Source organism: Mustela lutreola, chromosome 9 (assembly GCF_030435805.1).
Source record: "Mustela lutreola isolate mMusLut2 chromosome 9, mMusLut2.pri, whole genome shotgun sequence".
In the NCBI taxonomy this organism is placed as follows: domain Eukaryota; kingdom Metazoa; phylum Chordata; class Mammalia; order Carnivora; family Mustelidae; genus Mustela; species Mustela lutreola.
In genome coordinates, this window is record NC_081298.1 from 24,673,513 (window position 1) to 24,696,100 (window position 22,588).

General features: G+C 56.9%; 3 protein-coding genes across 6 annotated transcripts; 1 reads left to right on the forward strand and 2 right to left on the reverse strand.

The window, feature by feature from the left end:
• Positions 1–539: 539 nt before the first annotated feature.
• On the forward strand, positions 540–16,791 carry NECAB3 (N-terminal EF-hand calcium binding protein 3). Of its 4 annotated transcripts, none has more exons than XM_059133517.1 (13): positions 540–709; positions 2,598–2,622; positions 4,049–4,157; positions 5,154–5,179; positions 5,390–5,487; positions 13,502–13,638; positions 13,903–14,027; positions 14,187–14,266; positions 14,371–14,424; positions 14,950–15,062; positions 15,188–15,313; positions 15,777–15,868; positions 15,958–16,791. In XM_059133517.1, the coding sequence occupies exons 1-13, from the start codon at positions 593–595 to the stop codon at positions 15,984–15,986; spliced, it is 1,131 nt and encodes a 376-aa protein (XP_058989500.1). In that variant the 5' UTR covers positions 540–592; the 3' UTR covers positions 15,987–16,791. The 4 variants fall into 4 exon arrangements, with proteins under 4 accessions (XP_058989500.1, XP_058989501.1, XP_058989502.1 ...); XM_059133518.1 differs by having other exon boundaries at positions 15,236–15,313; XM_059133519.1 differs by lacking the exon at positions 15,188–15,313.
• On the reverse strand, positions 6,634–8,546 carry ACTL10 (actin like 10). The gene has a single exon (XM_059133521.1). The coding sequence runs from the start codon at positions 7,683–7,685 to the stop codon at positions 6,732–6,734; it is 954 nt and encodes a 317-aa protein (XP_058989504.1). The 5' UTR covers positions 7,686–8,546; the 3' UTR covers positions 6,634–6,731.
• On the reverse strand, positions 10,515–11,889 carry C9H20orf144 (chromosome 9 C20orf144 homolog). Its single transcript, XM_059133522.1, has 2 exons — positions 11,591–11,889; positions 10,515–11,001 (listed from the first exon to the last, which is right to left on the reverse strand). Exons 1-2 carry the CDS (start codon positions 11,831–11,833, stop codon positions 10,570–10,572), a joined length of 675 nt encoding a protein of 224 aa, XP_058989505.1. The 5' UTR covers positions 11,834–11,889; the 3' UTR covers positions 10,515–10,569.
• Positions 16,792–22,588: the final 5,797 nt, after the last annotated feature.

Sequence of the window (22,588 nt, forward strand, 5' to 3'; positions counted from 1 at the left end):
TCTCTGAGCCAGTTCCTATTTTAAGCCCTTAACAGTCAGTAGGTGAGTCCCCACAATAATCCCTTATGGCCTCAGGTCTCACCCACAGGGTGTCATTCCATTGTACCGCAGTTTGCTCTGCTGACCCGACAGTGGCTGGGATCTGCCCTTAGTGGGCACATGGTGCGACCCCCATCCTTCTGTTCCCGGCTGTGTAGTACTCCCAAGCCGCCAGGCGCACCCATGACCAGTCCGAGCTGGGAATAACCCCTTGGGTGGTTCCGGACTCCGCAGTTGCCCACCCTCCTGGAGGCTCTGGTAACAACCGCCGAGGGAAGTGGTGTTGGGAGTTTGGGAGTTACACTACTACCTGCGGCTCTTGCCCTCCTGAAGACGAGTTGGCTTTCCTGTAGGGAAAGCGGGGGCGGGGGTGGGGGGGAGGTGTGGAGCTGCGGGGGGCGGGGCCCTCGGCGTCCGCGCCGGCGCCAATGGGCGGGCTGCCCCCCAAGTCCAAGGCGGCGGCGGCGGCGGCGGCGGCGGCGGCGTCCAGAAGCCGGAGCCGCAGTCGAGCCCGAGCCGGAGCCCGAGCCGGAGCCGAGTGGGTGGCGGCGCCATGGCGTGCGCGGGGCTGCTCACCGTGTGCCTGATCCGGCCGCCCGCGCCCGAGCCCCGGCGGCCCCCTGCGCCCACCGCCGCCGCGGGGCCCACCGGACACGCGCTCTTCCAGGATGTGAGTGGGGGCGCGGGCCCTCCGGCCCTGGGCTTGTCATCGTCTCTCCAGCTCTGTCCCCTCTCCCCCAGTGTCTTGCTGGCTCTCGCTGTCGTCCCCCCCCCCACACACACACCGCCGGGCTCTGCGTCTCTGTGTGCGTTTCTCTCCCTCCCTGCTGTTTGGGCCCCTTCTGTCTCTGCTTCTCGCTGTCTCTCTAACCCCGCTGTCTCCGTTCTCGTAGTTTCCATCGTGTCGGTTCTGTTTCTCTCCTCATCTCTCCTTGTCTCCTGGTTCAGTGTCACAGCCCCTGCTGCCCCCCACCACACACACCCAAGTCCACCCTACCCGTGTGTCTGATGCAGTGGGGACGGTCAACACTTGATCACAGGAGCAGTCCCCTCTGTGGCAACCCTGGGCTGGGCTGACCCAGGAAGGGAAGCTTGGTAGAATAAACAGCGTCCCGACTTCTGACCTAGTGCTGATCCGGAGTCCCTCAGATCTGACCCCAGGGGCTGTGGGGTCCCACGGTGGGTCAGGATTTCCCACAGCAGCTTTACATCCCTCCTGTGGGTGGCAGGTGGGTCTGCAGCCCCCTGGGGGCACCAACCTGGAGGAGCCCCACCAGCCGGGGTCCCTGCTCTGAGCCCCATATCCCTCTTTCACCCTGGTGCTCAGCCCGGTCCGTGCCCACTCATGCCCTGACTTTCAGAGGTCTCTGCCTGTGGGGAAGACTACTCGTGTCCCTTCCCTGCTGTCCCTAGTGACTCAGCACCATGACCACAGTCTTCCTGGGTGGAAGGGACCTGTCTGTCCCGCTTCCCAGATGGAAAAACTAAGGCCGGAGGAGTTAGGAATATGTCCACGATCACACATGGAGGCAGAGGCATGCTAGGGCGTGGCCCCAGATGTCCTCACTCCCAGTGTCGCACTCCTCCCCACCATCTCCGTCTGCCCCAGTCAGGCCACCCTGTGCTGCTGTGTGACCCTGAGCCAGTGGCAGGCTTTGTGTGAGTCAGGTTTCTGGCCGGGGGGTTAGAGTCATGCCAGTCCTTCACTGACCCAGAGAAAACAGCTGGAGAGGACTGGCATTCAGGACCTGGACTTGGCAGGGGTTCTCCATCCAGACTTTGCCCTGCCCCTTCTTGCCAGATGTGCTAGTCTATTTGCTGGGCTGCTTTGGGTGACTTGGAGTCTCTGGTCCCTGAACATGTCTTGACTCTGCTCCTGTTTGCATCTGTTGCCCTTCATCTCTGCTTCTCTGTAAATACAATCTGTCTACCCTTGCTTTCTGCCACTCACTCCCCCCTGCACATGTGCGTACGCACACACGCACGCCTGCACATATACGCATGCCTACCCAAGGCCTTCACACTGAGTCAGACTCCTAGGAAGCCCCAGCCCTGGAAGGGTTAGCCCCAGGCACCCACAAAGAAAGGACTAGCCACTGCCCACATATCAGGGTCTTAAACAGGCACCCAGGGAAACAGTCTTGAGTAGGCAGAGTCTGGGATGGACCGTGGCCATGCTGCAGAGTTGGGGGAGGAGGTTCAGATCAGGGACAAGGGCCCAGGAACTTGGCCCCTTGCAAGCTGGGACCGTGCCAAGGGCTGGTACATCAGACAGAATCCAGCATAGACTCTAGGTGTGGGAGGTGGGGGTGCAGGAAACTCGCCTGGAGCACCCGCCATGAGGCCAGCCCCCGAAGGAGAAGTGAGCAAGTGGTGGGTCCTGCTGTGTGATCTTCCTGTGCCCCGCCTGTTGAAAAACCTCCTGCAGGGCTCGTCTGGGCAGGAGGAAAGGCAAGGTGGGGGCAGCCTGGCCAGCTGGGGCTCTGATGAGTTGGGTGGGGGCCTCTCGCCTCCCTGGCAGCCCTTATAGTTCCCTTCCCTGCCCCTTTGTCCTCTAGGTTTTCCGCAGAGCAGATAAGAATGGTGAGTGTGGCTTCCCCTGGGTCCACAGCGTGGCGAGGGGTGGGAGACATCAGGGGGGCTCAGGGAAATGTGGGCTTGGGGGAACAGTCTGGAATGGAGAACAATCTTGGGGAGACCCAAATTAGGAAAACCACTCAAGGCATCCTTCCCAGAAGGACGGCTGTTTGGAGTTGAGCTTGGCAGTGTGGAGAGTGGAGGGAATGCGGTTTCGTCAGAGGCTGGAGGTGGGGGGCGTACTCTCACACACCGCCCTGGCACAATTATGGGTAACTCTTCCGTTTGACTTCATGTTGTCCTCACAACTGCCAGCTAGCTGGGCGTTGTTCATCCCACTTCACAGACGAAGGAACAGAAGCCCAGAGAGGTGAAGCGGGTTGCCTAAAGTCACACAGCCTTTTAAGTGGTGGGCCTTGAACCCGGGTCTGTGTGATGCTTCATCCCAGGGGCTTGGAAAGGTGGGGTGATGGAGAGGAGGCCCTACATCTTTAGAGGGCTCAGGAACTTTCTGTGTGACCAACTACCTGGACCCAGGGAGGGCTGGCACAGGATGGTGCTGGGTCCAGGGAATCAGGTTCCCCTGCCCTGGGTCTCGGGTTGTCTCAGACCCTTACCTGGGAAAACCTTGAAAGCTAAAACAGGAGCCCTCAAGGGAACCCGCAAGCAAGTCGCTGCCCACAGGTGGCTTGGAGCAGCCCGCTGTGCCCTCACTGGCCAGCTGAGGGTCTGAGCCGAGGCAGCCAGTCAGCCTCAGCCTCACTTCCATCTGGGGGCATCAGACACTTTTGTGTTTATGCCTCCTAGAGAGAGGATCGTGTCCCAACTTACTGATCAGGACGCTTGGTCTCATTTGGCTCACAGCAATCCTTCTGGGGATGCTCAGACTGTCCCCCCACTCTGCTCCCCCAGCCCCATCTGCTTACAGACCTTACAGGCCAGATCCCAGGGTCTCTGGCCATCCCCCTGGTGCACTTAGACTTGACTTGGCCCCTGCAGAGAGGGGCTTCGGCTTCCCTTCTAAGCTGCGGCTGCCACCGGCAGGGGCTCCCACTCTCAGGAAGATCTCATCTGCCTCCCAGTGGCTTCTCTGTGAAGGGCGTGGGTCCAGAGCAGACTCAGCCCCGAAATCCTCCCAGTGATGTCCAGGTCCTGCCCCCATGATCTGGCTGTTCGTTTCTTCATTTGGCAAACACGTATTGAGTCCTTTGTAATGCCACATGTGTGCTGCCCCGTCCCTTGGGTGCTTGCAGCATGGGCCCTATTGCCTTGAGTGGGCACCTCCGAGGACCTTTTTGTCTCCAACAGCCGGGTCCCCTGGCCAAGCTCAGAATTCCATTCCACCTGGCTGAGTAGTCCTTGGGCAGGGGGTCTGAATCTGGTGGCAGGGGTCAGGGATACCAGCTCTGCTCCCTGCCACCCTCCCTCCCAGATGATGGTAAGCTCTCATTTGAGGAATTCCAGAATTACTTTGCTGATGGGGTTCTCAGCCCTGGGGAGCTGCGGGAGCTGTTCAATGGCATCGACGGGCACTCCACCAAGTATGTACCCGAGCGGGGGTGGGTGAGCCGTGGGTAGATGTGAGGCTAGGTTATCCCAGCCCCACTGTGTCCCCTGCTGCCTTCATTCCTTATGGAGGATGGGGGGTTGCGTAGGGAGAGAGGTGCCAGGGCCCGATGCCAACTTTGCCCGCCCACTCACACCCCTCCCTGGCTCCAGTCTTGTCCATCACACTCTTTCCAGCTGGGACCCCAAAATAGCCAGGTCTGAGTCACCACCCGTGGTTCAGCCCACAGGTGTCCCCCCGCACCCCATTCCCTCTTCCTACAGGGATCGGAGGGTGCCTGAGGCTAGCCGGGCCCTGCCAGCTTCCACCCATGGATGCAAGGGCACGAGCCCGCACTTACCTCCCCATCTTCCCCCATCTGCAGGCCTTAGCAGCAGTGGCACGCTGTCCTCCCTGTGCTGCCTCACATGCAAGCACCTGGATGCACAGCTGTCCCTCCGTCTCCCACAATATCTCCTTAGAATAAATTCTAGACTCTGGGTCAGGCTTCAAGGCTGCCACGCCCTTCCCTAGCCTGAAGCCTGAGCTGGGCCTTTTGTCTGCAGTGCTGCTACCTCCCCACCACCAGAAGCTTCAGTCAAATTCCTTGTCCTTCAAGGCCTAACTAAAGTAGCTTCCTCCTGGAAGCCCTCCCTGACCTACCAAGTGATACCCCGTTGTTTTCTCCCCGTTGTTTTCTCCGGACTTCCTCAGACTTGGCTTCCCCTTCCCAGCTCTGACCCTTCCTCTCTGGCCTGTGTCCACATTTCTCTCCCTGGGCCTGAAAGCCCCTTGGAAGCCAAGAGTGGGTCTGAGTTTTTGTCCTGCTGCCCCTCTCGGTGCGCTGAGGCAGTTTCACCTGCGGTAGAGGCAGAAGTCCCTTCCCCATCAGGCTGAGCTGGGCGGGCAGTGGGAGGAACGTTGGCTTCCAAGTCCCAGGTCACAGGCTTACGTCTGCGGGACTGAAGTGTACCTTCTCTTTTTCCCACAGCAATTTGGAAACAGAGAGACTGTGTGGTGAGTAGGCCCACGGGAGCTCCGGTCTCCTGGGACCCCTGGGCAGGTGGGCATGAGGAGAGGCCGCCTCCTCTCCTAATGGAACAGGATGGGCTTGGCTCAGGATACGAGGCCTGGTTGGCTGCGGAGGAATTCCAGGCTGGGTAAATGAGGTCACGGAGCAGGTGGGGGGCTGGTCCGGGAACCCTTGAGCACCTCCTCTGCCCGCAGATTATTTCTCAGAACACCTGGGGGTCTACCGGCCCGTGCTTGCTGCCCTGGAGTCGCTGAACTGTGCGGTCCTCACTGCCATGGACAGCACCAAGCTGGTGAGTGGAGGGCTTGATGCTGGAAGGCTGGGAATGAGGGCAGGCATGTCTGCTGTGCTGGGCCAGTCTCCACTGTCACGGCTCTGCGCTGTGAAGCTAGAGGCTTGGGTTCAAATCGTGCCTCTCTCACTCTCTAGCTGTGTATCTGTATCTCTCTGGGCCTGAGTTCTCTCATCTATAGATTGGGGATCATAAGAGAGCTTACCTCCATGCATTTGGTGGGACAATTAAATGAGAGGGAAGGCAGGGATTTTTGTCTTTCTCATTGTCTACTCTATTGCCAGCACCCAGAACTGTGCCTGGCACACAGCAGCCACCTAATACCTAGAGCTGCTGCTGCTGTTTTGGTCATAAGCGAGACCCACCTGCTGTGGGGTATTGAGCCCAGGACCCAGCAGGGATGGGGTGGGAAGTGGGGCATGTGCGCATATGGTCATGGGCCGTGCTGGTGTGGAACCTGGGGAGGGGGGCAGGGCCTGGCCCAAGGACATGGGTAAGACTGGCATGTGTGCACCCAGGTGTGCATGTGTGTCTGTTTGCATGTGTGGCCACATGTGCATATAAGCACTAACAGTGCTCACAGCCGGGGCTCTAGGCTCTTGGGTAGTGACTTTGAAAACACAAGCCACCCCTCCCTTTGTGTGTTTCCTTTAAGAAATGTCTCCACCCCCTTTGTCCTGTGGCTCTTAATTACAAGGCAAGGGGGGAAGAAGGAGAAGATCTAGGATTGTGCCTGACCCCACTTTTTACAGAAGGGGAAACTGAGGCCCTCAGTGAGTCAATGATCAGCTGAAGACAGAGCTTCCTTTTCTGGTTGCTTCCACATGGGATTTTGTCAGTTTTCAAAGGGTCACTCCTTGAGGCTTGGCATAGGATGGGAATCCAAATTATACAGGGTGAGGGATTGACTTGTAATAATTTCCATATCTGTGGCCTGGACACAGGTGGGTGTGTTGCCTTCCTGTTGCCATGGAAACCGGGCCCCGGGAGTAGGCACTTGGACAGGTATTCTCTGAACTGGCACTGGTTAGGGTAGACTGAAACTGCAGGTTGAAGTGAGGGTCCTAGGGGTCCGGACCACCTCCTGCTGGCTCAGTAGGGATTAGGGGCGACCCGTCAGCACATGATGACACTACCAGCTCCAATCACTTGAGACTTTAATCTGGAACTCAATGCCTCTGATAGCTCAGCCCACTAAGCCTCTGCCCCTGCTGCCCCTCGTGTGACACCTCCCCTCCAGTGACTCAGTTGAACACTTCGTGCACCAGTCTGGAGCCACACTCCTGGTACATGGCCCGGGTTATCCAGCGACATTGGAAGGAGTGCAAGGAGGCTACCATGGAGCCACCTGTCCATACTGCTGTGCCACGCCCAGGCTTGGCCACCAAGCAAGGCCTCAGGGCCCCATAGCCGTGCCTTCGGCACTGCGCCTCCAGCTCCATTTCCAGGCGCTCAGTGAAGCCAGGGAAAAGTGTGGAGCCACCGGCCAGCACCACGGTATCAGCCAGTCGCTTCCGTAGTGTTATGGGAACCTTCTGCAGTGCCCGGAAGACCAGTGCAGGCAGTCCTGGCCTGGCCTGGCCTAGTAGACTTGGCTGGAAAATGGGTTCTGGGCAGCGGAAGCGCTCGCTGCTGAGACAGACACGGGAACCATTGCCTAAGCAGACACTGACCGGATGCTGGCGGTCCTGGTTATGAAGGTCACCCTCAAAGTCCAGGGACACATAACAGCAGCGTTTCTTGAGCTGCGTGATGGCCTTTCGGGGCAGGGACTGCAGCTGTAGGTGGGGGCATGCTGCCTCCAGCAGGTCCCGCAAGTAGCGAGACAGGGTGCTGCCTGCCACGTCCAGCCGGAACGTGGCCTCGTGCCATGAGTGTCCTGCATAGATGGGTGTGGCGTGGCACACGCCCGCGCCTGCCTCCACGGCCAGCCCGCTGAAGGCGCCGGTGGAGCAGAGCGCCAGCAATGCTGTGCTGGCCATGTGGCACGCGGGCACTGCCAAGGCCTCGAACAGCAGCTCGGCTATCCTCTCGCGGCCCACGGGCGGCGCTGACGGCGAATCACTCACTAGCACGGGCCACTGCTCTGGGCACACCCGCAGGCCGCCCACCAGCAGGTGCTCCCACAGTCCCTCCAGCGCCTCCCAGTCCACTACCAAGCCGTGCTTGATGGGGTGCGCTCGCGTCACACCACCCATCCGCTCGCAGCCCAGCACAGCGGGCAACAAGGGCCGGTCCCAGCTGGAACTCTTCAACACCAGGCGCGGCTGGTGCTCACCTGCGAAGCCCGCCTTGATGAAGCCCGAGCCCGGGTCTATCACCACCGCCACGCGGCCCAGCGAGGGCGGCCGGCGGACCCGCCTGCTTCCGGACGCCGATGCCACCGACGCCACCGTGGCTTTCCGGGCTCGGCCCCACCCTTGGCCAGAGGCCCCGCCCCTGGAGGCTCAGTCCCGCTCCCTGTCTGAGGCTCCGCCTCTGCCGGCCTCACTGGACGCCGGTCTTTCAGCTCCTCACTCCGGCCACAGGCCTAAGTTCCCACTGTTCTGGCTGCAGAAACGGCTCTCAGTTCCCGGCTGCAGCTTCTGGTCCTGAGCTTCCACTCTTCCGCCTAGACTGGACGTCCCTTTTCAGCTCTTGGCTCCACCCACAGGCCCAAGGCCCCGCCTCTGGTTCGAATGTCAGTCTCTGCTCTCGCCCGGCTTCGGCCCCCTTCCGACCACCTTTGCCCTCCTGTGGCTCCAGGCTCCAGGCTCCAGCTTGCACCAGACCCACCTCTCTGAGGACTCACCTCTGCTATGCGGACAGCTCACTCAGCCCTGGCAGAGGATGATGATGAGAGGGAAACATCGAATCCTAAATAAGAAGCCACGGGGAGCCACAGAACTCTAACAGTGAAGGGGCCTTGTGTCAGTGTTCCCCGGACATATAATCCTGCCTTGGGGACCCAGGAGACCAGCCCAGTCCTTGAGCCCCAGGCCGTCTCCTGGCGCGCCTCTCTCGGCCTTAAGTCTTTCCTGGTTGTGGAAGTGGGAGGGGGTGGTCAGAGGAGGGCGGAAAAGAACTTGGACTCATTGTGACCTCAGTCCTCAGCACCTGCTGTGCTTCCCCAACCCTCCACCCATGACAACTGCCTGGACATATCCACTCTCCTGGGACAAGGCGAAGAGCAGTGATTTTGGCATTGGGGGATCTGGCCTCAGCTGCCCAGCACAACCAATCTGATGAGAAAGTTCTTAATCACAGATGTACAGTCACTCTGAGGACCTTGGTGTGCTCAGCTCTGGGGGGTCCAGGCAGCCCACAAGGGGACTCTACCTTCAGAGGCTTCCATGTGTGGACTCTTGTGCACCCGAGTTTGTGATTCAGTTCTGATGACTCATTGTGTGCCCCTGAGCAAGTCCTCATCTCCCTCTGGGCTCAATTTGTTCCACCAAATGGTAGTTCTAATTCTCCCGCAGGAAAAGGCCACATCTTATCTCTGCAGAGTCTTTTCTCTTTAGGGCCATTTTGATGGCAAGTAGAAGACCTACTCAGGAGAACTTAAGCTAAAATAGGGATTTTATTACAAGGATCCTGTATGTCTTATGGGTACTGCAAAGATGAAATCAGGTTTCAGGAACAGACTGGAAGTAGGGCCTGACTGCAGGATGTGTATCGTCTCTGCATTGTTTTTTTTTATTCTTAAGACTGGCTTAAGCCCATGCATGTTGATATACGAACATCTCTCACAGTTCCTGAGTTACAGTCCCAGGGAAGAGGCGGATAGGACTAGCCTGAGCCAATCATATATGGCCCAGGGTGTGTGGCCACATTGAGGAACGTGGTTACCATGATTTAACCACATGGGTGGTAGGAAAGGGTCTGTTTTAACAAGACTTTGGAGAGATGCTATGGTCATGCAACCTCCAGCCTGATGGAGGGGATAAGAAAGGTTATGTTGATTGGGTTGACACTAATGAAAGTGCATCTTCAGCGGAAGCTGGGCCTATGTCTTCAATAAGCTGGGACCTGTGTCACCCCTGCTGCCTTTGCCCCCTTTGGGACCTCCTGAGGTGGTCCTGAGTGGAAGACTCTCTACAGGTTTGATAGAGCTGGGGCAGCACTCAGGTCTGGAGCTGGGTTTCGGACCCAGAAGAATGAGAACAAACAGCTGGGTGTTTCTCACAGAAAGCATGCTAGGCCTCTCCGGAGTGAATGGGGAGGTAACCTTGCATTGGAGACCACAGTGGCATTATGGCCAGAGCAGTGGTGAGGATAGGAGTCACTGAGAAGCTCTAGCAGGAGAGACTAAGGCTGTGGAGGTTGTGCATGTGACATCAGTAAGTTTGGACATTTCCCCGTGGGCCCTGGAGAATCAGTGGGAGTTTATGAGGAGCGTGAACTGTGCTACAGCTAGCTAAGTGGTTTGGAATAAGTCCCTGGCGGCAGGGTGGGCCAAGGGATGGCACAGGATAGGCTGGGAGACAAGTGACTGAGGTGACTTGAGGGTTACTACCAAGCGAAGTGGGGCAGGATTGAGGATTAGAGGCCCACAGACCCCAGCCTCTCCTCCTGAGTGCTCTCACAGGCAGACTGTGAGTCCCAGGCCCCAGCCCTGCTGATCATGGGGCCTTCACTGTGCTTTTCAGGGTGGTGGCTGTTCACCTGGACCCATCCCCGTGCTTAAGGAGGACTCGTGAAGGTTGGGGATGGAGATGTTAGGCCCTCTGTGGGAAGCAGGTCCTTCCTCCTAGCTTGGCCAAGCCGGGGTTTGCCCACACTCCCCTCCCTTGGGCCTCAGACCTGGAAGGGTCTGACCAGGGCCTGGAGTTGGGGGAAGAGGGAAATAGCTTCCCTCCACTGTGGTTGCAGGCCCCTCCCCAGCTCCGGGTGCGTCTGACGCTTGGGTCACAAGGAGAAGGCAGAGTTTGGCTCCAGGCCGTGGCCTTTGCTCAGCCATCAGTACTTCTGTTTCATCCCTGTCTAACTCTGAGCCTCAGTTTCCCAGCTCCGTGTCGCGCCACCTCGGACAGAGCTAGCTGGCGTCAGGGTTGCTATGCGCTCTTTATTGGGCCGGGGGCCGGGGGCCGGTCCGGACACTCAGGGTCGCGGGCGAGGGCAGCGGTGCCGCTTGCGCGGCTGCTCCTCGGCGGGCTTGGCCTCGCGGTCCACCTCGCTCTCGGTCAGTAGACGCGCATACAGCCGCTGCCAGCCCTGTTCCGCGTTGGCTCCGCCCCCTGCTCCGGCCCCGCCCCCGGGCGCGCCCGCCGCGCAGCGCCCCTCCTCCTGCAGCCGCGCGTCCAGCAGCAGCAGCAGGACCAAGATCTTCTTCATCTCTCTCCCTCGTGCGCCCTCGCGCCGATCAACACCGTCGCCCGCTCCTCGCAGCATGGGAGCCGCCGCCGCCGCGGGGGAGCCCTCCGGGGCGCCCGTCGCATCCTCGCCTGGCCGTCGAGGCCGCGCGCCCGGGCCCGCCGCCACCTCGGCTAGCTGCTGCCGCTTGTCCAAGGGGAAAAGCAGCACAATCTTGGCCTGGGGGGTGGGGTGAGAGCGTGAGGGGAAAGCGCCCACAGCTTCGGCTTGCTCAGGATCCTCACCCACCAGGTCCTGTCTCGCAGGACTCTGTTCCCTTTACGTTTCCAGGACTCCCGTCCCGGGTCTCACCCTTGTCCCATCGCCTACGACCTCCACCTTCCCTCTGGAAACCTTTACCCACCCGAGGGTGACCTTCCGAGACCTTGCATCATCGACGTTTACTCTAACCCACCTCAGAAAAACAGCACGTTTTGAGGCTGGGAGCTGGAAAGAGGGCATAAGAGACACCCTGTGCCCATAGCCTCTGCGGTACCAACTAGGGCTGATGCCCCATGCCGAGCCCTCCACCCATCTGTTGGGGTTGGGAGAATCCCTTCCAGACCACCCTCCCGGACTCCCAAGTCTCCTGGTTTCTTGAATCCTTTACCGTCCCTTCTGGGCTTTTAGGATCCAACCACACCCATGTCTATCCTCAGGAGGGGTTATCCAAGCCCTTGGACTTATGCCCCCAAGGCCTAGACTCCCAACATTCCCACCAGTTCAAGTACCCCTGACTCCCACCTACCCCTGGCACCCTGGCACTCACACTTGGCTTCTTCTGCTTGAGGTGGCTGAAGAGCTGCTGTTTCCGCCCAGCCTTGTCCATGTCGGGCGGCCTCTCTTTACGGGCCTGCTTGGGCACTTTGGTCCTCTTGTGAGAACTGTTGTTTCCCATGGCAGGGCTGGTCACCACTGGGGGCCACAGCCCATGCTGCTTCTGCCCTGCCTTCTGGCTGAGAGGGGGACCCCGCCCCTGCTCTGTTCCATGGAGACCACATTGTGACCTCATGGGTCAACCTCACCAGCTCTGGACTCTAAGCTCCTCCTCCCAGAACCCACATCTTGGCTCTGTTCACTCTGTGATTTGTGGCTTTGGTTTCTCAGCTGTAAAACTGGGCTAATAATCACAAATGAGGCAATGCTTGTGAGGTGCTTGGTGTTGAGTAGAGAGGAATTTTCGTGGCCTGGGTCTCCCACTATCAGTTGTCTGATGTTGGCTAATGTAATCAACTGTTCTAGGCCTTAGTCTTCTCATCTGCAAAATGGGGTCAATTATGGTTCCTGTTAAGTTACTATGAGGATTAAATGAAATTCTGCTTGGAACGGGACCTGGAGAGAGTGGGTACTGTTATGGTAGCCGGGCTTTATGGCTGCAAGTAACAGAGACTATCAATCATCTTAAGTGCTTAAAAGGGAATTTACTGGAAGGACTTAAGGGAGCTCAGAGCATGTCTGAAGTCTACAGACCCGGCTTGGAGAGACAAGATAGAAGCCATTGGCCTAAGAGTGAGAGGCCTCAGCCCCCATTCTGTTCCTGCCTCCTAGCTCATAAGCCTGACCCAGCAGGGCTCATCTGATGGCTGAACTAAAGCTGGTCCTGGATAGAAGCAGCCCCCCATGGATGGTGCCTCTGGAGCCCCTCCTGGAGGGGTGGGCATGCCCCTGCCTGGCCAGACCATGTCTCCTCAGGACTCCCATCCTGTGTCTGTGTCCTTTGTAGGAATTAACTCATTGAAGTTTTTCAACAGCTCAGTGAGATGGCTGTTATCATCCCTGTTTTTTTTTAGGTGGGGAAACAGGCACAAGGAGGAGAAGGTAGTTGGAGAGTCTCTGAGCATCCCACATGAGCAGCATAGGGCCTGGCACATGTTGGCCTTATCTTTCTTTTTCTTTCTTTCTTTTTTTTTTTTTTTTTAAGTTTTATTATTTTGACAGACAGAGATCAGAAGCAGGCAGAGAGAGAGGGAGGAAGCAGGCTCCCCACTGAGCAGAGAGCCCGATCCGGGGCTCAATCCCAGGTCCCTGAGATCATGACCCGAGCCGAAGGCAGAGGCTTAACCCACTGAGCCACCCAGGTGTCCCTGGCCTTATCTTTCTGCCCATGTTGGGAGGGGCTGAGTGGAGGCTAGTGATGTAGGAATCAGTGCTGGTGTGTGTGTAAGGACAGTGACCTGGCTGGCGGTCTTGTATCTGCAGCTCCTAGGAAAGGTCAATGTTTGTTGCGTGGATGAGTGAATGGCTACACGCATAGATTATGAGTGTTGGGCCAGCTGCTGAGTATGGGGCCACATCACACCATCATTTCGCCTCATGTGTCAAAACTGGCCTTTGGTTGCCCTGGGACCTGCCATACCCCCGACCCGCCTAGCTGTGCCTGGGGCCACACTGACTGAAGGTGGTGGTTCCAACGGGGAAGGGGCCTATAGCCCAGAAAACGGCAGATGCTTCCCTGTAAGTTGGCCTTTCACCTCGCAGGAAGGCAGGCCAGGCCCAGCCGAGGAGGATCCAGGCCCTGCTCCCGGTCCCAGCACTGTCCTGCTTGGGGTGCTTGCTCTCTGCTCTTCATGCTGCCTCTGTTGCTTTGAAGGGCGAGGGGGAGGGGAGGAGGGCAGCGGCTCTCTGTTTAGAAATATATGCTTGAAACCAGGAAATGTTGACATGTCTCCTCTGCCCCCAGGAGTATGAGCGGGCCTCCAAGATGGACCAGTTCGTGACCCGCTTCCTCCTGCGGGAGACAGTGAGCCAGCTGCAAGCCCTGCAGAGCTCGCTAGAAGGGGCATCAGACACCCTGGAGGCCCAGGCCCGGGGCCCACGGTATGTGAGGTGCCCTGCTGTTCATTGTGACCCGTTCCAGAGCCCTTGGCTTCCATCACATTCCATAGCTCTAGGATCCCAGAGCCCACATTCTCGTGCTTGGGCAGGGAGGCCGAGAAGGGGTGAGAAGGGGTGGCTGGCTTTGAGGCTGGGTCTCAATGTCCAGGAAGCCTGTTTTGCCCCAGCCAGGCTTAGCCCTGTTCTGGGGCTCCAGTCCTTCGCCTGTGGGTCTGGGAGCAGCGGGTCGACCTTCCACTTCCCTAGGTCAGACGAACACAGCGTGGAGGTGCAGAGCAGGTCCCATGGCAGCCGGCGGGCAGGACGCAGGGCCCTGCGGAGTATTGGGCGCTCACCCACCTGGTCTCCCAGCTCCTCCTCCTCGGACACAGGTGGGCCTGCAGCAGGGTGGGAGGCCTGGCCGAGGAGGGTCCAGGGTGGATGCAGTGCCCATTCCTCCACTGCCCCTTGGTTCATCCTGAGAGGTTTCCCCCACATGCGGGGCCCCGTGCCGGACTTCCCCTCCATGGATACCCCCTATCCTTCCCCAGGGCAGAGCTCAGAAGCCGAGATGCAGTGGCGGCTCCAAGTCAACCGTCTCCAGGAGCTCATAGACCAGCTCGAGTGTAAGGTGAGCGATCACAAGGCCAGTGCCCCAAGGGGGAGGACCTTCCTGGAATCCATCTGAGCCAGGCACATGCCGGGAACCCTGCCCACACTCTGTCCCCCTCACAGGCCCCCAGGCTAGAACCTCTGCATGAAGAAGAGCCTACCCAGGGGCCTGAATCGGTGAGTCCAGGAAATAGACAGGCAACTGGGTGCTGTGCCAGGAGGAGGTGCTCATTAAGTGAGGGGGTTGTGGGGCCTGCTGCCCGCTTGGCCTCTGTGTTATGCAGACGCCCTTTCCCCAGGTTTGACCCAGCCCTTGTCCCCCAAGCCTGGGAGGCAGGTGCTGGCTTTGGGCCCTTGCTGTATGACCCTGTAGAAATCATGGTCCCTCTCTGGGCATTAGTTTCCCTCATCTGCATTCCTGAAAGCTGGGTCTGGGCAGTGTTGATGGGGTTGGATGGGGAAATGGTGGCATATTGCAGGAGAGAGAGAGAGAGAGAGACAGTCGCTGGATCGAGGCAGTGACCTTGGCCATGGGAGGATGGAGTCAGGGATGTCAGCAGCTGGGTTGGGCAGGAGTTAGACTGCACGGCAGGCCGGGGCTGGTGCAAGTCAGGAAGGACAAAGGGTCCTCCTGAAGACCACATCCAGTCTCTCGCCCGTGCACTGCCTTACTCTGGCTAACCAGGTAGCCTCTCTTGCCAGCACATCCTCGTGGCCCAGAGGCAGGTGCAGGTGGCAGAGGAAGCCCTGCAGGATTTCCACCGTGCCCTGTGCTGCTATGTGGACTTCACAGGGGCCCAGAGCCATTGCCTGCAGTGAGTCCCCAGCTGGCTAGTGGGCTGGCCAAGGCCCGGGGTGGGGGGAGGGCGGTGAACAGGGCCCAAGGGGGCTGGGCATCCTGGGCCATGGCTCTCATTAGGCACTGGGGCTGGGTGGGCAGTGGTGGTGGTAGTCTGGGCCTGGCCTGGCCATCTCTTTGGCCCCACAGTGTGTCTGCCCAGAAGATGCTGGACAATGCTTCTTTCACCCTATATGAGTTCTGGCAGGATGAGGCCTCCTGGAGAAGGTATGGTGTCTGAAAGTCGTCATTTATTGAGCATGAGCCTGGGTTCAAATCATCTGCTATTATGCCCTGGCTGTGTGACTTCGGGAGGGTTCCTTATCTCCTCTGAGCCCAAGCAGTGTCCTGTCCAGAATGGGAGTGGTAAGAGGTCCACCCTCCCATGAGCCAAATGAGATGGCGGATGAAGAGCTGAACAGGCCGTCAGAGGCATGGCAGACAGCAGGTGCCCAGGGCACTGCGCCACGCTCTAGGCCAGGCCTTGCTTAACATAACCCTCCCAGTGCCCTACAGTAGGCACTGCTGTCCCCACTTCACTGAGGGAACCGTGGCTCAGAGCCAGTGTGAGGCAGGACTGGGATCTGAATCCAGACAGCAGGACCGGTGGGAGTGGGGAGCTCTCAGCCAGGTGGTCTTGCTCTTTGGGGGGACCAGCTCCAGCCTCAGGTCCCTTCGTGACCCTCCCCAGGCACCAGCATTCTGCCTGTAGTAAGGCCTTCCAGCGCATCCTCATTGACCACCTTCGGGCTCCGGACACTCTCACCACTGTGTTCTTCCCAGGTATGCTATGGCCCCCCAACCCTCCCTACAGCCCTGAGCAGTGGCAGTGGGCCCCTGGTGGCCTCTGACCCTCAACCTCTGACCCCTAGCCTCCTGGTGGATTATGAATAATAACTGAGACTGACCTGCATAAGCCAAGGCCCTGGGGCCCCACCTGCCTCATCCTGGAACTTCTGGACTGGTCAACTCAGCACCGAGACCAAGGACGCGGCCTCTCTTAGAGCTGGGGATGGGCCCTCAGAGGCGTACCCCCAGACCCAGCTGGTGGAGAGTCTCTCAGCCCAGGGATCAGGGACTAGGCTGCTTGCTTTCTGTTTATTTAATCAGTGTATTTTATTGTTTGTAGCTTTGGCCTCTGAGGCACCCTGGCCTCTGCCTGGCTCAGGAGGCTTGGATTCTGGTCCCCTCTGTCCCAGCCTTGTGTGACACAGAGCAGGTCGCTTCCCTCTCAGGGTGGGCCTTGGGCTGTCTGGCTGCCTAGTGGGTCCCCTGCTTTCTTCCTGCTGTCTTGGGGCCAGGCTTCTGCTCTTCCTCAACCAGCAGCAGAACCAGGGCTGATGCTCAGGGACACCACCCCCCCAACCAAACCTCGAGCCCTGAGGCTGGGCTGGATCCGTCTGCATTGTGGGGTAAGGACCTGGGTGTCCCCATCACCCTCCCGGGCTGGTAGGCTCCCAACTCTTCCAGCATCCTCTGCTGAACCAGAGCCCTCTGCAGGATCCTGGGTTGGTTTGCATGTCATCTGCATATCATTTGCATGCTCATGCCCACCCATACTCAGGGCACTATGGGAAGTCCCAAGGTGACCTTGCCAAGTAGCAATAATTTGGGCCCAGTGTCACCTGTTCCCCCACCACCCCAAGATACCTCTGAATTCCAGTCCAGGACCCCAGCCCAGAGGCAATAAAGGAAGTGGTCACCTCTGGCGTTGCGTCCTCTCTCTCCGTCAGCAAGAAGGCCAGGCTCTTAGGTTGGTTTGTATCTCAGTCACTCAGGGCAGGTAATCTTTCTTTCTTCCCATTTTGGGCTCCTGTGCCTACAGATGGTGGGAACTTCCTCACAGCTGACCTGTTTCCTGTACTCAAGGCCACAAACCGTGGTTCTAGGGCCTTGCCTGGGAAAGGAATCGAACTGGGTTAGGTCTCTGCTCTCAGCTCCCTGAAAGCTGGCTGGTTCTTCTAGCTTCATCCTCCTTGCCAACAAGCTGTGACCTGGAGTTGGGGGCACAGAGCCTATTCAGGGTTCTGGATAGTGTGGCTGGATGCTTCTGATCCTGTCCCCTGACAAAAACCTGCCTTCCCCAGTCCCTTGCAGACTGGCTTTGTCACCATTTGTCACCACCAATGGGTGACAGAACAAGGTGCAGAATGGCCAGTGTTGCGCATCCAGGCACTGGGGGGCCCTACCTTTGAGCCATCTGGAGGGAAGGAACTGGGGGACATGGAGAGAGAGGAATGACCTACGTGGCTCTAACGGGGAGGCACATGGTACCACAAGGGCACAGGATGGCCTCTGTCCTGGTCTGGAAGGTGTCAGGGTTGGGAGTTTTTAAGGCAGGAAAACACACGCTCAGCTTCTGAAGGGGAGGAAAGCTTGCCTTGTGGAACTGAAGGGAGCCTAGCAGTGGGCTGGGGCGAGGCCGGGGAGGCAGCAGGGCCTTGAAGGTGCTTCATCCTGAGGAGGCTATGATGGGTTTTAAGCCAGGAGTGACTAGCCAGTGGGCTAAGTGACAGTTCACCAACGTTCCTGAATGCCCTGCTGGTGCCAAGACGACGACCCAGATGGTACCAGCTCAGGGTGGACGTCCTGGTCTGGGACTCTGGGCAGGGTCCTCTCTGCGGTTTCTTCCTAGTGACCCCCACCAGAGTTCAGACTTGGGGAGGAGGTCACAGAGCTGCTCCCAGTGGCCTGGCCACCGGCCAGGCAATCAGCACAGGGCTCCCTGGTGACTTGCTGGCTAGCACGGTGCTGGGCTGTCTTCCTGCCACCCCTCTCCCCAGGCTGCTGGTAGCTGCCACATAGCTCTGGGCAGCAGCAAGGGGAGTTCAGTGTCCTGGTTAGAGACCAAGCCCGGGCGCCTGGGGAAATACCCAAGCTGACACCTCATAAGGGAGAGCCTCTTGAGTATTTGTTCCCTTGCCTGCCTCACTGTACCGCCCACCACCCTATCCCTATCTACCACCCAGCCCTACTGCCCACTGCCCTACCGCCCTAGCACCTGCCAGCTGCCGCACCGCCCACTGCCCTACCTACCACCCAGCCTACCATAGAGTTGCAAAGTTAAGGGCTTTTTTTTTTCCTGGAGTGTAAGGGATTGGAAGTGAGCCAGGAGGCCAGGCTGGAGGGAATTTGCATGATGTGTTCAGGTAATGGGGAGCCATGAAGCTGTCTGGTGAGCGCTGGGGGTGGGGGTGGACTACAGACCTGGTGGCCGGAGCTACAGCTAGGGTTAGGGTTTAAGCAAAGTTTTCAGTGGGGCTGTGAGGCCAAAGAGGAGGCAGCTAGGCCTCTACATTGTCTTCACTCAACTCTACCCTCATCTCCATCTTTTGGTCACCCTAATCCCCATCTTGTGGCCACCATCACTTCTGGCCTAGGAGACTGTGGCAGCCTCTTCATTGGTCTCTAGTCCACACCCCGCCCCCCACATTCCATTCCCCATAAGGGAACAGACAAAGGGCTTTCAAAACACTGCCATGGGGACCACAGGGGTCTGCTAAAACCCTTCACCTGGGTGGCTCAGTGGGTTGAGCCTCTGCCTTCAGCTCAGGTCATGATCTTGGGGTCCTGGGATCGAGCCCCGCATTGGACTGTCTGCTCAGTGGCGAGCCTGCTTCCCCATCTCTCTCTGCCTGCCTTTCTGCCTACTTGTGATCTCTGTCAGGTAAACAAATAAAATCTTTAAAAAAAAAAAAGTAAAACCCTTCAGGGGCACCTGGGTGGCTCAGTGGGTTAAAGCCTCTGCCTTCAGCTCGGATCATGATCCCAGGGTCGTGGGATCGAGCCCCACATCGAGCTCTCTGCTCAGTGGGGAGCCTGCTCCCTCCCCCCTCTCTCTCTCTACTTGTAATCTCTGTCAAATAAATAAAATCTTTAAAATAGTTAAAAAAAAAAAAATAAAACCCTTCAATGGCACCACACTGCCTTTAAAAGGCATCAAGATCAAGTCTGAGTTCTTGAATTGGCATTCAAGGCCCTTAGCAATCAGCCCCACTTCCAGTATGTGCAGCCGCCTCATCCTAAAACACACACCAGCTGAGCTGGGCTATGGGCAGCCTCAGTTACTCCCTCTTGACCTCCCTCATGCCTCCCACCCCCCACCACCCCAGTCACTGCAGAATGCCTCCTTGGAGACTTTGAAGATTTTTTTTTTTTTTTTTTTTTTTTTTTTTTTTGGACAGAGATCACAAGTAGGCAGAGAGGCAGGCAGAGAGAGAGAGGAAGCAGGCTCCCTGCTGAGTAGAGAGCCTGACTCGGGTCTCGATCCCAAGACCCTGAGATCACAACCTGAGCCAAAGGCAGAGGCTTCAACCCACTGAGCCACCCAGGCGCCCCCCTCCTTAGCCTTTAAATAGCAGCTCAAAGCCATCGCGTCTAGGTCACCTTCCCAGGCCTTGCCCTCCATGCCCTACTTTTGGTGGCTCTTCAGCTCATTTCAGGAGCCATTGGGCACCTGCTTGATGGCAGGTGCTGGGGATGGTGAAATGTCCTGAGCTGGTAACAGCACCCAGGTCAAGGGCAGAGTATGGATGCTGAAAGAGCTCATAGGTCCTGCCTATAGGCTGGCAGCTACCAGCCCCCACTCTCTTACCCACTCCCTGCACCTGCCTTTTCACTTCCTTCCCACCTGTGCCAATGACTCACCTGCACACATTTAAACCTGTTCTGGGGACTGGCCCAGTGCCAGGCCAGGTGCACACCATCTAAATGCTGCCATTGCGCTCTAATTCTTGAAGGGCAACACAGACACAAAATCCCTTTTTTTTTTTTTTTTAAAGATTTTATTTATTTGACAGAGAGAAATCACAAGTAGACAGAGAGGCAGGCAGAGAGAGAGAGAGAGAGAGAGAGAAGCAGGCTCCCCGCTGAGCAGAGAGCCCGATGCGGGACTCGATCCCAGGACCCCGAGATCATGACCTGAGCCGAAGGCAGCGGCCTAACCCACTGAGCCACCCAGGCACCCCGACACAAAATCCCCTTAACACAGCTTCTGATGGGTCAAAACAAAGGGACAGAATTAGGTGGGCCTTCACCAAGTTATTCTCTCTCTATGTATACACTTTTTTTTTTTTTTTTTAAGATTTTATTTATTTATTTGACAGAGAGAGATCACAAGTAGGCAGAGATGCAGACAGAGAGAGAGAGAGGAGGAAGCAGGCTCCCTGCTGAGCAGAGAGCCCGATGCGGGACTCGATCCCAGGACCCTGAGATCATGACCTGAGCCGAAGGCAGTGGCTTAACCCACTGAGCCACCCAGGCGCCCCTCTATGTATACACTTTTAAAAAAAAATTCTGTGTCACGAGCAGCAGGGAGGGGCAGAGGGAGAGGGAGAAGCAGACTCACTGCTGAGCAGGGAACCCAACGCGGGACTCGATTCCAAGACCTTGAGATCATGACCTGATCCAAAGGCAGACCCTAAACTGAGCCACTCAGGCGCCCCTATATATACTTTCTTAAAGCCCTCCACCCAACATGGGGCTTGATCTCATAACCCCGTGAACAAGAGTCACAGGTCTACCAAGTGAGCCAGCCAGGTGCCCTGGGAACTTAATTCTCAAAACAAATGTAAGACACCATGGTCCAGGCAAGATAGGAGACCAAAGATGAATCTGCAAGGAAATCACATATTGGCAGAGGGAGAAGCAGGTCATTTACAAAGGCTTCCTGAGCACCAGGCCTTGTGTTGGGACAAGTCCCATATGATCAAATTTCACCTCACAACAACCCAATGGTGTAGGCATTATTAGCACCCCCAATTTACAGATGAAGAAACAAGCTCAGCAAGCAAGTACCTTGCTCCAGGTCACAAAGCTGCATCAACTCCCTGGCACCAATAGCTGCTTGCTGTCAAGCATGAACAATGCTGAGGGAAATCTCGGGCGTCCTCTAGCAATGGAAGCCAAACCTTGGGGCTGCGGGATGGTGGCTGGGGCAGCAAGAAAGAGCCATGGTAGAAGGTAGGCGGCGGTGGGGCCGAGTCCTTTTCATTTCTGGAAGTCCCCAGGACGGACCCAGATGTTAGTTGAACTCAGGGGGCAGAAAGGCAGCACTGGAAAAGGTTGGTGCAAAGGGGAAAGGGAAAGTTGCTGGGGTGTGCAGCCTGGATAGGAAACTGGCTTGTGGGCTGGAGGCACCAGAGGGAGCAAGTCTGGCTCCTTCCACAAGAGGGCGCCCGACACAAGGCAATGAAGCTTTCCTGGGGAATTGGGGGAGGGGTGGGTGGGTGGTTGTGGGTTCCCCCAACCTTCTAGGGAGGGACAGCTGAGGAGGGCGTACACCCAACTCGAGACCCTGAAATTTCAACAGTAAGAAACAAGCAGAGACAGTCAAGATTTCAGACCGAGGGCTTTCGAAGCGTTTGCTCATTTTGAGACTATACGGTCATCCCAGGCCAATTATTGTACCTTTATACTGAGAAACAAATCAGTAGGCTCTTTGTTTCCATACTTGGAAAAATTTGAAAGGGCTCTTCACTTCAACCTACCTTCCAGAATGAACAACTCTTCCCTATTTTCCACCTCCCTGTCTATGCATACAGTCTACGCATCACTCGTTTTCAGATGCAGTCTGCTATGCTGGTCAGCAGTGCACGGAGCAGAATTCAATTTTCCAATCTGCCTGGTTAGTCTGTCTTTGCTTACCCTTTTCCAGCACCATCTTTAGAGGTTTCACAGTTACACTGTGTACCTGATATTAGCATCAATCAATCTAAATCAATTGTTCCCTCTTTCTGCTGACTCTTGCTCATAGTGGCTCATTTCCTTGGATCTTTAGTTAATTTGGGGGGACACTTTATAATTTATCAATATTTTTGAAGTTTTGATTTTTCTTTATAAGATTTGCATTTTTGTTTCTGTCAGACACCAGGAGATACTGCATGCAAGCCTAGAGTCATCTTAATTCCTCAGCCCCAGGAGAAGGCAGGTGTGAGGAGAGTCTCCAGACTCTTGTTCTTCAGAGGGGCAGGGTTTTCTGCTCAGTCCCCTTTGCGCACAGATTTTACCCTGCTTGCCTTTTCACTGAGGTCAAAGCAAGTGACCTGGTTTCATGGAAAGGTCCCAGATTTGCTTCTCTATTTTGTAGAGGCTTACGCTGCCCCCAAATCACGGTAAATCCCTCACACTCCAACTTCTTGAAATTTTTCCTGGATCCCAGGCAGCACGGTTTCCTCCTTTGTCGTGTTAGTTTACTGTACTCCTAATTTTTTCCTGGCCTTTGGGGATTTCCTATACTTTCTCATCTGTGACTTCAGCAATGCAGTTAAAAGTACATTTATTAGAATTTATCTAGCATTTTTAAAAAATTATTTTATAATACACACACACACACACACACACGATTTTATTTACTTCACAGAGACAGCTAGAAAGGGAACACAAGCAGGGGGAGGGAGAGAGTAAGCAGCAGGCCTCCCGCTGAGCAGGGATCCCAGGACTTTGGGATCATGACCTGAGTGGAAGAGACTCTTAGCGACTGAGCCACCCAGGTGCCCCAATTTA